Below are 12,743 nucleotides of genomic sequence, written 5' to 3'. Positions count from 1 at the left end.
TCATGATGGCAAAGTCAATTCTGCAAACATCTCCAGAGGGAGCTTGATGGCAGACCTAAATTCTTAGTCCTAATCTCTGCTTTTTCTCAGCAAATACTCTCCTTTAAGATCACCTCAGTGAATGATACAGAAAAAACACAGGTGGGCTGTGACATGCCATGAGGACTCCACTCAGGGTGGTGAGGCCCTGGCACAGGCTGCCCAGAGAAGCTGGGGATGCCCCATCCCTGGCGGTGCTCGAGGCCAGGCTGGATGGGGCTTTGGGCAAGCTGGGCTGGTGGGAGGTGTCCCTGCCCATGGCAGGGGGTTGGAAATATGCTTCTATGGTTACAATTGATTTTAAGCTGGAAAAAAAAAACAGCAAGCAATGTGTTCTTGCAGCTGACAAGACAAAGTGAAGACAGTGCTAGGTCAGGAGGATCATGCTCAGCAGATTGAGGGGACAAGTTACCTCCAACAATTCAGCCCTGGTGAGGTGCCCAGCTTGGTTCCACTCTGTTCAGGGGAAAGTTGAAAGACAGCAGTGGGTTACCAGATGGGAGGAACCAAGTACATCCTGGGGACAATCAGCTGGAAAGCAGCTTTGCAGAGGACTTAGGGTTCTGGTGGACATCTAGATGCACACAAGCCAGCAATAAACCCTTGTGACAACACCCTTAGGGTTGCCTTAGGAGGAACGTTCCCAGCAGGTCAAGGGAGATGATCCATCTCCTCTGCTCAGCACTCAAGAGAGCTAAGTCCAGCCCAAGGAATTCCATCTATCAGGACTTTGTGATTCATTAGCCCAACAAACAAGCTCTTGGTGGCTGGCCACCAACAGCCTGAAGCCTTTTGCAGGCAACAGAAGTCCTATTGGGACACCTCCCAATCCCCAGAGGCAGCAAAAAGGATTAGTGCAGATAGGAAATCAGCTGCCAAGCTTGGAGGAGCTTGATATCAGGACCCCCTTAACATCTCAAGCCTTCCCCATTGAGACACACCACGGTTCCTGCAAGCCCTGGGAGATGTGTTTGCAGCTCCTTGTCTCCTCGCCCTTCCGCACTTGGCTCTTCGGTAACAAGGATTTCAAACCCTCATAACTCAAGTCTTTCAGCATCATTCTCTGCTGATTCAAGCTGATTTTTTTTTAACCTCACAGGCCTGCTCAGCTGCTTTGAGATATTCCAGACATTTTTCAACCATTTATTTTTATTGAAACCAGCCAAGTCTCTGTATATATTGGGCTTTTTTTTTTTTATCTTTTTAATATACAAATCAGTTTAAAATAGTGTGTAAGTCAGGAATGATTTGCAAATTAAACTGTCAGACCCTGGCAGGAGTGGTGGCTGACGCCCTTGGTTGAAATTTCCCGGCTGCTGTTGCTCTGAGTGCAGATCTCTAGAAAAATGCCACACAACCCGCTTGTGTTTTCCTGGAAACTTCAGCCACCCTTTGCTATTAGGACAGTCTCATCGTTCCTGAAGATGCTGCTGCATGGAACTCTCTAATGGGATCACCTGGTTAAGAGAAGGAATGGGATGTTTTAGGAGTCAGACGGTGGGCCTGTGGTCGTGCTAATAGGTTGGTAAAATGTCTTCTGCCTGCCAGCACTATCCTGCTCCCATGGGAGGTTCAGAGAGAGGCCCCAGTTAGGAAGAAACTGCTCCCATGGAGAAAGAACTCAAAAAACGAGTGCCTTATTCAGGAAGTAAGACTTGGTAGGACCCTCATACTGGTCTGAGCCTCCCTCCCACAGCAGCAAATGGACTATGCGTCAATGCACCCTGCTTACCCCCAGCAACCCCGTCCACTTTTCTGGGCCATTGGCCATGTGTTTGGCCGAGCATGACCCAAATCCCTTAATTTCCCTTCTCCTCTCTGCCCCCCTTGGTGTAGTTCACTTCTTTGTTCTTGCTAGGGTCTTAAAACCAATTTTGAACAGAGCAAGGGAAGAGCAACTTGAAGTTGGCATCGTATTGTTTTGGGATTCCCCAAAACACCTTTGAAGTGGGGATCGCACGCCTTCCCCAAAACACCCAGCTGGAACCACTGGAAGACAGCAGATATAAAAGCAGGTATTTTCCTAGCAAGTACCAACCTGCCACTTAGTGTATTGACTGATAAGCTGCCTAGAGAGTACAGCAATACCTATAATTACTGAGGATGTGCAAATACATTGGTTTAAATGTTCTCGGGACAAGATTCTGAGCCTTAAGCTGTGATATATCCGTCAATAACCCTCTGCTTCTTTTGTTCCAGCTTGCTGAGAAGGCAATGACCATGCCGACCTCCTCCACCCAGCTGCCAGCTCTTGACCATATCAATGCCACCCAGCGACCCAACTCCAGCCTCTACTTGTTCTCCGTGTTCATCCACCCTGACAAAGAGCTGTACAGAGAATTTTACAGCCTATCGATCGCCCTGATGGCAGTCAATGCCATCATTTTCCTGGTAGGCGTCGTGCTGAACAGCTTGGCGCTGTACGTGTTCTGCTTCCGTACCAAGACAAAAACCACCTCTGTTATTTACACCATCAACTTGATTGTTACTGATCTCTTGGTGGGCTTCTCCTTGCCCATCCGGCTCATCATGTTCTACTGCGCCGGGGACTGCCTGTATTGTTCCTTGGTTCATATCTTTGGCTACTATGTCAACATGTACTGCAGCATCCTCTTCTTGACGTGCATCTGTGTTGACCGCTACCTGGCGATCGTACAGGTGGAGGCCTCACGTAAATGGAGGAACCCCACCTGTGCCAAGGGGATCTGTGTCTTCATCTGGATCTTTGCTACCGTAGTGACTTTCTCCATCCTCATCATGGCAATACAGTTTGCCCAGTGCTGCCTCTCCAAGATCCTGGTCCTGATGGTCTGTGAGTACTTCTTCCCCCTCATCATCATCATCTTCTTCACCGCCAGGATTATGTGCGCTCTCTCCAAGCCCAGCCTCATGCACCAGAGCCGGGAGAGGAGAATGAGGGCTGTGCAACTCCTTATCACCGTCCTCATCATCTTCATGATCTGCTTCACTCCTTTCCACGTGGGACAGGTAGCCATCGCCATCAAATCCAACATGTCCAATAATGTCAGCCTCCTCGTCTACCATGTGACGGTGACTCTGAGTAGCCTCAACAGCTGCATGGACCCTATTGTCTACTGCTTTGTCACCAACAACTTCCAGTCAACCATGAAAAACATTTTCAGGAAAACCGAGCCACAGCAAGCCCACGTGGACATTCTGGGCACAAACAAGAACTCCAAGGGCTCCAACGCAATCATCGCGTTCTCCAACACAATAGGAAGCCCTGTGAGCTTGCCATCACCAAGCAGTGTCCAGATCTAACCTACTTCCAAGCGGACTTGCTGCAGGAAGCCGGCGTAATGATGCTGGAACATTGCTAGGGTGCATTGTACCGTTGCCTGACATCTTTTTTTAGGGTGAGGTTCAGATTGACAGTGGTGGAATTTATTCCTCAGAAACATTGTGGTCTGTTTGGAAAATAGAACTTGCAGTGTGGTTAGTACCAATACAAAAGAGAGATTATTAATTACTGTTCCCAACAGGAATGTTTTCTTTGTATTTTAATACAGACATTTTGCTAGCAATGAATTCCTTACTGTGGTTTTCTTTTCCTGTTTGACATTGTAGTGATGACTACGAGTCCTATTATGACTTAGAAAGCAGTAAATCCCTCTGTTTTCTATGAAAGCTTTCAGGCCTTAGGCATGTGCTTAAGGGTAAAGGATAAAAGTGATGTTCCCAGAGCTATTCAAAGATTTTAGATGTCAATGGAGTGGGGCAGAACCATTCTAACCCACCTATCCCCAGTAACTACTCAGTTGTTTCTGAAAAAAGTCTGAACTTTCTCGGGGAGAAATTGTGAAGTCAAGCAGTAATGTCTCCTCTCACTATTTAAGCTTTAAGAAAAAAAAAAATATATGTGGGTGTGTATGTTTTCATGCACATTTTCTGTGCTTGGAGAGAGGTTAAGGATATGTTCCACCTTTATTTGGATCCCTAAATCCCCTAAATTGCAGATGAGCATACAAAAAAAAGCTGTGAAAATGAATGTGCTTTCCAGCAAACTCTGCTGTTCAGCTCTCTCTCCCTGAAGAACAGCCAAGATGAAAAGCAGAACCAGACTGTGATGCTATACTATCCGTGTCTGAGTTTTCTTCCTGGCACATTGTGAAACCAGGGCTCGCAGTCCTAATTCCCTCTATCAGTTCATCCACTCAGTCATTTAAATGCTGATGCTTCCAGGGACAGAAAAAGATTCCATCTCAAGCATCCAGGTCAAAACTCACCCCAGCATAAAGCCCCTACGATGATTTAGGAGCCATATTTGAAAGGTATGTGAGGATATGGATGCCAGGAAATTCTGTCCAGAATAGTGGGTAAGTGTCCTCATTTGGACTTTACCAATTAAACAATGCCAATACTAAAATTATCCTAGGAAAAGAGCAAAACCTGCAGTGCGAATGGCAATAACATTTGTTGCTGCTCCATTTCTCCTTGCTCTTTTGGCTACTTACCCTCCATCTGGAAGGCTACCCTGAAGTCATCAAGTCTACCAAAAGGCTTTTCCTGGCACACAATGGTGTTGCCATTTAGGACAGCGGGCTCTAGGGTTGGTCCAAGCTGGCCATCCTTGAACACTCTGCTTCCCCCAGGTTTCACCCACGGGGCAGCCACCTCCATTTCACAGAAACACAACCCAAATGATTCTTCAAACCGTGTCCTGAAGCTACATGCATGTTCCCCTCACCCCGTTTCCTCAACCAATCAGTCAGGCACTGGGACGGGTTGCCCAGGGAGGTGGTGGAGTCACCACCCCTAGGGGTGTGCAAGGAAAGGTTGGACGTGGTGCTTGGGGACATGGTTTAGTGGGTGACATTGGTGGTAGGAGGATGGTTGGACCAGATGATCTTGGAGGGCTTTTCCAACCTTAATGACTCTATGATCCTCACATATCCCAGAGCACTCCCAGGCACAGACACGTCTGCTTGGACAGCTGAGTCCTGTGCCTGAAATAAAATTATATATCTACAATCTACAAATGGGCATTGCTCACTCAGCTTCCAAGGGACCTGAAGAGGATTTTTTCCTTCCTAGAGGTTGGGATGACAGCCATCAACACAGTGGTACATCCCACGGGATGTAAGACTGTTGTTCTGGCTGTTGCTTCCCATTCTAGACATGGCCGTGGTGAGTACTCCCACGGTACTCTGCTTTCCTTTTGCCTCATCTATTTCTTCATTCACCTGCAAATTACTGACTTTGATGAGGCACCTAACAGCCAAGGTCACCTTCTTGGCAGGTCTCCGACAAATGATGCTTCAGCACACACGGATTATGCTCTTGCTTCTTGGCCATGCTAGGCACTTCGCATTTCCACCAGCCCCTCATTTTGAGAAAATACGCCTCAAAGTTCTGCACTGCAATGCAGACCCCCAAAACCCATGCCCACCCACCCACAACGTGCTCTCAGACCGCGTTCTCATTACAGCTAACTTGTTTGTAATGAAAATCTGCCTCATATATACAGAGTTGTTAACACTACTGCCTTTTGCCAAGACTATTTCAGAGAAACCGGAGCAAAAGTGCAGGCTCGGTGCATAGCTTATTTTAGGTTCTTTGTTCCAACAAGCTACAATTTCACACCTCCCTTTCTTCTGCTATCAGCAGGGTTTTTGCCATATACAGAAATGCTTTAACATCTTTCTCAGTGCCGTTGTTTCTTTGTGGCCAGTATAAAATCTCCGAGATTATTTGCTTAGATGTTTGAGTTCCTAAATAGTGTCTCAGCTGAATCTCTCTGCTGTAAACTTAACTTGCAGTAGGCTGAATTCCCTTTACTTTCAGTGTATTATTCACCCCCCAGAAGACCCATCTGACACTGAATAATTCTCTTTACTTGGTAAAGCCTGTTGCGTTATCTAGAGCTTTCAATGGTCCTTCTTCCGTTTTCTCCCAGCTCCAAAGCAGGATCAGGTCCTTTATCAAGAACACAGTCTCCAAAAACTGGCAAGCTGCTAAATCATTCACAAGCTAGCCTATTTTATTAGTGACTCTTTGTGCTCTCCGTTTAATCCATATTGTTTACACGTGTCATTTCTCCTCAGGGTGCAGCACTTGCCAAACTTCTGTCCTATTTAGAGTCAGAATTTTCTGCTCAGGGTGCAATGTAGAAAATCAGGATGAAAAATTTGGCTATCATAGGAAACAAGCTTCCAATAGCACAGGTTTGCTGGGCCCATTCCAATTCTCAGTTCTCATTGCTGCTGAAGCCTCTCTCAGTTCTCTTCCAAATTTCTCTAGGCTCGGGGCAAGTCTCCTGCCCCTTATCTTCTCCATCCCTCTGCTCAGGTCTCATGTTGGGTTGCCTCCCCGTGATCAGGTTGCTCAGAGAGGTTGTGGGGTCTCCTCCCTGGAAATCAAAAAGCCACCAGGACGTGGTCCTGGGCACCCTGCTGGAGGTGGCCCTGCTTGAGCAGGGGCTGGACCAGATGGCCCCAGAGGTCCCTTCCCACCTTAACCACTGTGGGATTCTGCGATCACCGACAGGGATTGCAACAGCCCTGTTCCTGCCCCAACCTGCCCTTCCTCTGACGAGGGCAGCACATCAGAAGCTGCACAAGATACACCAGGAAAGCCTCCACAGGCACTGTGAGTAACACCACGCACCATTAAATACACTCAGAGGCTGTGAAAGCAGAGCACCTACAAGACGACATTTGCAGGGCGAGATTTTACGTTGAGTACTTGAAGATTTAGATGCTGAATGCCCGACGATTTCGAACAAAATCGGGCACTTAACAGCCTTTGAGAATCTGAGTCATTAGCCAAAGGCTGAAATATTAATAGGGTTGGATGGCATTGCATAGCATGCTATCACCGCCAAGTCCGTGGCAGACAGAATACAGTGTTCCCTAAAGAGCTTAACAGCAATAAAGAGCCCTGTAAAAAGCTCCAGCCTTTCAGGGGAATTACATCGTTCATTCCCCTTTGATGTACCACAGCTCTCTTGCACATCTCAAATCCTATGAAGTGAATTAGAAATATCCTCTTCTACCAGCTGCCCCAAGGCTAGAAAAAAAATACTGTGCAAAATCTCATGTTTTGGGGGGGATTTCAGCCATTCCTGGGACAAGACATCTCTGTTAACAGTGAGCTCGCCTGCCTGAGTCACTGATGTCTGTAGAGAGGCAGAATAGCCAGCCCTAGGTCACCGTGCAAACACAGCTGGGCCTGGAAATGATGAAAATCTGCAATTTTGTGCAAGGAAAGGAGCTCCTGCCTTGACACGTGGGGTTGTATGCCAGATCGCCTTCCCCCTGGGCTCTGAGCTAGCCCTAGCTCCATAACCTCCTTGATAACTGCAAAGGGGAACCAGCATAGTGGTGCTTGAAGGTGATTTCTTCCCTCCTGTTCAAGTGGAGCTTGGTAGAGGGGAGGGCTGGTGAGAACAAGGACGAGGAAGATAATGGAGGGGAAGGCAGCCAGGGAACGCAGGGAACTGATATTCAGCATAGGATGACACAGGAAAACGAGGGAGGGCTTGGCTTGCTTTTCCCCATCAGGGTATCGCTAGTCCTGAAACAGGAGCTCTGGGGAGGATTCCAGTGCTTGGATCAGAGCTGGAAGACTCCCATTTAAGGAAGAAAAAGCCTAAAAGCGGAACACTGTACCCTCTTCCCAAGGTGAGGCCCAGCAAAGGGACAAGAGTGATCTCCCCACAGCCGTCTGAGCTGTTGTGTTCTTGGGGTAAAGGAAAGGAAGGGCTCCTGTGTGCTGGGAGAGATGAAGAAGGTTTTTGTCCCCCACATCCATGGAAAAGGGGTGCAGGAGGTGCAGACAGGGACCTGGTGTGATATGGGTGGGCTAGTAGCAGTTTCCATCTTGTATACTGGTTAAGTGATGAGGAGGATTGCTAAGGGAAGGGCTGGGTGACACTGCAGCTGGATGGTGCCACCTGGAAAACCACATCACAGCACACCTCATGACCCACGGGGCATCCCAGGCACATGCAGAGTGGGATATTGCAGCAGGTCCAAGAACATGGGAAACGAGTGGATATGTCACCACAGTACCTCAGCAGGGGGTACTGTTCGTCTACTGGGATCTGATGGGAGGAACAAGGGAGGATATCCCCTGAAATATTCCCTCCCCATCTCTCTGATCCACCGCAGGACATGTAGCCTCAATTCAGCTGCTCTTTAAGGTGTGCAGGCTCTTTTTTTCCTCTGCTGGCCTTCAATATAGTCACAAACACAACAATTCAATACCAAGCTGAGACGAGGACATTGGACCAGCAGAGTCCTTTACCCTGGGTGAAGAACTGGCTTGGCTCAGGTCTGCCTCCATCCTTTCTCTACACCCAGCAGATGCTACAAAAAGCACCCAAACTTCACTGGCAGAGACACGAAATTTCCTAAGCGTTTTTGCAATCTGCCAACGCTGGCAGCATATCAAGGCCTTAATTCATGAAACTATCCTTCTTCAGGCTGTTTGACTGTAGCATCAGAGCTCAGATTAATTTAGGTACGGCTTTGATTTCTATCGCAAGTGATTTCACTTCTCTGTCACAGCCATATGTAGAGCTAACTGCTCAACGCGGGGCTGCCCTTTCCAGCTCCCCATGCATCAGAAAAGAGCATCTCAGATTAAATAAAGCCAAGTTTATGTGGAGGAGAAACCTTCACCTGATGGCAGTCTCAGCGAAAACTCACAGAAAGGAGCTTCTACCACCACAACCAGACAGTAAGTAGCCCTCTCCCGGCTCCAGTCACTATTAAACCCACGTCTTCCTATCAGGAAGGGCAGAGTGCTGGCTGTCACCTTTCAACACCAGGCAGCAGAAAAGCAAAGGTAAACATTTGCCATTGATGTTTAGATTAAATTCTATTAACAGTGGGAAATTAAACCACTGGCAGCCCTTATGGGTCTGCTTTCCTCGTTGTCTTGACGATGTAAGGCCACCTTGGCGAGAGCCTAACAAAAAATTGAACATGTCTAGGACCTCAAGGAGAAATATAACAATGGGGTAATGTTCCCCTGTGGCCTGTGGAGAGGCCCCTGGTGGAGCAGGCTGTCCCCCTGCAGCCCATGGGTCCCACATGGAGCAGATCTCCACACTGCAGCCTGTGGAGGAGCCCCCAGTGGAGCAGGTGGATGTGGCCTGGAGGAGGCTGCGGCCCATGGAGAGCCCCCACAGGAGCAGGCCCCGGGCCGGAGCTGCAGCCTGTGGGGGACCCGTGCTGGAGCAGTTTGCTCCTGGGGGATGGACCCCGTGGGACGGAGCCGTGTGGGAGCAGTTCCTGAAGAGCTGCTGCCTGTGGGCAGCCCACACCGTGAAGGAGCGGTGGAGACAAAGCGTCAGGGACTGACCGCAGCCCCCATTCCCCTGCACTGCTTGAGGGGAGGAGGTGGAAGAGGGTGGATGAAGGGGAAAGGTGGTTTTAGTTTGTTCTGAGTTTCTCACTGCTCTAGTCTGCTAGTCATAGGCAATAAATCTCATTAATCTCCCTACGCTGAGTCTGTTTTGCCTGTGACGGTAATTGTTGAGCGATCTCCCTGTCCTTATCTCAACCCTTGAGCCCTTCCCATTTTCTTTTCTTTTCTCCTCCTTTCCCTTTGAGGATGGGGAGTGAGAGATGTGGTAGTTCTCAGATGCCCAGCTGGGTAAAACTACCCCATCACCTGTCTTCCAGCTGCAGTAATAGGGCTGAATGGGGCATGGATTGCTGATTTTCTTTGAGTGTTGTGCTCTTGACTACAAGATGTGATCAAGTAGGTGTGTGACAGCGTGTAAGCCTCTTGTAAGGAAGAAAAGGAGTCGCTTCAGAGAGTTTTCTGGAGAGCTCACTTGAAGCTTATTGTAGATAAATGTGGGTAGAGATCAGAATTGACTGCAGTGCTATGCCTTGATGGACAGATGTGATCCAGAGTTTGGTTTCTTTATGGATCGTGAAGGGATGTATACACAAACACCAGCTGACAGCCATGTAGAGATGTACAATGCTCCATGAATGGGCGGATCTACCAGAATAGGTTTTATTTTGTCAAAAGGTCAGTCGAGAGCTCTGATCCGAACATATCTCCTTCTCCAGCCATGTCACCTTTGCTCTTTTCAGTGGGAAGAGCCAAAGAGCAAGCACTGCTCTGAGCTCCAGCCCCCCACAAGAGGCATTTTTGAGAATTCCTCTCCTCTCTCCCTTGCAGCAGACCTTTAGTATTCTCCTTGGTATCTCAGCAAACCCTAACAGGACTTTCTTGACGTGACCTTAAAGCAACCAAACAAAATTCCCTTTACATGGTTAAAGCACCTGGCCTCAAAATACTACCCAAGATTTTCCTCAGAGTGGGTTTACTTCCATCTCCTCCAAATGCAGATGTCTAAAACAGGCCTAGAAATGGTTGTTCATCTCCACAGGGGAAGAAAGGATTGCTGCAAGTCGGTTATACAGATTCCCCCAACAGATTTGCCCAGGGGAAGCCCATATCAGAGCAGGGCATGGCACAAAAGCCTTGGGTCAGAGCCCAGAAGTTGGCTCATCTTTCCTTTGATCTCACAGGCAGCACCTCTCCAGCCAGTGAAGGACCCCTATAAATTCATTCATGAGGCTCCTTAGACAGCAGCTTACACCAAAGCTCCGTACCCAGCCCCTTGACGTTTTGGAGAGCTCGGAGACTGCCCAAATCCCAGCTCCCAAGGGCAGGCCTCTCTTGATTGATATTATTTAGAGTTGGAAATGCCGTCCTGCCAGCACCACTTGGAAAACACGGCGGTGCTCAAGCTATTCGGCTGCCCATTCGCAGCCCATGTGGTGGGAATCTGTTGATAGGCTCTTGACAGAAGTTATGGTTTGTTTATCTGGTAGCTTTACTTTGTGCCTCCTACCCAACCCGGAAACCCTTCCTCTTCTAACCTCTTGGCCTGCTATTATACACAGACTAGTCTGCACGATAATTTTGGCAACCATGCTTCATCCTCTGACAAACACTGCGTAAAGCAAACAAATCAGTATTGTCATAATTAAAGCGAATTATTGGGTGGCTTATCTATACAATCCTAACAGTTCTGCCACTGCAAACACCATACCTTGCCTGCAGAGGTTTCAGCAAGTGCTGTAGGATATATTAATCCCTGCAACAGCAAAATTAGGCACAAAAACCCTGCTGCCTCCCAAAGTTGGCAGGACTTGGAGGCCTGCAGGAGTTCTTCTTAAGGTTACCGCATGCCTACCAGAGATGAGAAAGCCTCATGCAATCATCCCTTTTAAACTGGAAGCCCTTTTTAGGGCTTCTTTAGGGGGTTTTAAGCCCTTTTTTAGACAATCTTCCAGTTTTGCTCCGATGTTTCCCTAAGGTTTACAAAAGATAAAGCACGTTCTCTGCAGCATCACATTCCAACCATGGCTCTTTGCTTTGTCTTTGTCTAACAGATTACTACACCCCACAACGCCAGATTTTTTTTTTTCCTTTGTCCCAGCAGAGGTATTTGTAAACAGCCATGCATTCCCGCATTCCACAAAAAAATATATTAAATGGCCCTGTCTCTTCCTATGAGGCATACTTCCACGGTCAGACTTGCAGCCTAGTGTTGGTGATCGATAGAGCAGCTGTTTGTCCTGCAAGCTCCTGGGGGCAAGAAAAATTGATTGGTTCTGCTGAGAGTATCTTGTAGGGTCACTTATAGCAATGCAGAATAAGAGGAGAAAGGGAGAGCCACACAAAGCAGGGCAGGAGAGCTGCACAGAGGTGTAGGTGTGCAAAGCAAGCACGGGTGGCAATGAATCCTCTGTGTGTGTGTGTGTGTAGTTATAACGGGGTAATGGAGAAACAGGGCAAGGATCCTGGATGAGACAGCTGCGGGAAGGGAAATCCTCTCTGTGTCAGGCAGCAGGAGCCTGTGGGCTGTTAAATACACCAGCAAATTCCTGCTGTGTGATGTAAATCAGACATCACCCAAAGCCAGGTCCAGAATCCATTGGCGGCCAGGCAGGATTTCGGGGGTTTGTGGTCTGTCCTGGGCTGTTCCTGGAAGTCTTTCCCACCTGCTCCAGCTGTTGGTGCCTTCACAAGAAAAAATATTCCTGGTCCCCTGCGCTGGGGTCTGAGAGAGCTGAACAACTGGCTGAACACCTGAGGACCCCGGCACCTTGAGAAACCCTGATTGATGCGAGGTTAATGCGAGCCCAAAGGGGCAGGAGATCTCTTTATGCTCTCTCCACCCTCCTCGAGGACACAATTTGCTTCCCATTCATGGCAGGGTGGTTTTCCTCTGCAATCAGCAAAACACCTCTATGGATTAAATACGCTTTAATAGCTCTCCAGAGGAGCCTCTTTGACCACCTAGTGGAGCGTAAAATCACAGGAAACAGCCTGGAGAATAGAAAAAGCTGTCAGGACACAGCCATAAATATTCTATTGCTTCTTTTTAGGCTTTTAGGCTTCAGCCTAGGAAGTGGCTCATCTCTGCTGCCAGGAACAGAGGACTCAGCACTGGGCAGGACAAATGTTGAACCTCTCCACTCATCCCTCCCAGTCTGCCCAGATCCCCACGAGCTTTTGTCTGCCTTATTAGCAGCGTTACAGCCATTCTACCATTTCTTCTCAAGCCTTACTCACGCCAGTGTGTCCAGTGTCAGTCGGTGAACCAGAATCCAGCCCTTCCCACACAGAGGTGAGATCCTAAATCTATCCTAAAGCTATCACTTGACATGCCAGCAGCCACCGAGGGACTGTCACAGGAGCTGTCC

General features: G+C 48.3%; 1 protein-coding gene and 1 long non-coding RNA gene across 3 annotated transcripts in view; one reads left to right on the top strand and one right to left on the bottom strand.

Annotated features, from left to right (window-relative positions):
• The window catches only part of GPR20 (G protein-coupled receptor 20), a 22,261-nt gene extending 18,677 nt beyond the window's left edge, over positions 1-3,584 (top strand). For both annotated transcript variants that reach the window (XM_084510790.1, XM_084510789.1), the window contains exon 2: positions 2,239-3,584. In XM_084510790.1, the coding sequence (XP_084366916.1) occupies positions 2,254-3,321 (1,068 nt within the window). In that variant the 5' untranslated portion in view covers positions 2,239-2,253 and the 3' untranslated portion in view covers positions 3,322-3,584. The remainder of the gene's footprint in view (positions 1-2,238) is intronic.
• Positions 1-12,743, bottom strand: part of LOC311432380 — a 19,047-nt gene extending 6,304 nt beyond the window's left edge. The window contains exon 1 of the long non-coding RNA XR_014690028.1: positions 12,613-12,743. This is a non-coding gene — a long non-coding RNA (uncharacterized lncRNA). The remainder of the gene's footprint in view (positions 1-12,612) is intronic.

This window comes from Aythya ferina (assembly GCF_964211825.1).
Source record: "Aythya ferina genome assembly, chromosome: 2".
NCBI lineage: Eukaryota > Metazoa > Chordata > Aves > Anseriformes > Anatidae > Aythya > Aythya ferina.
Note: the sequence above shows the minus strand (reverse complement) of the source record. Positions and strands in the feature narration are given on the sequence as shown.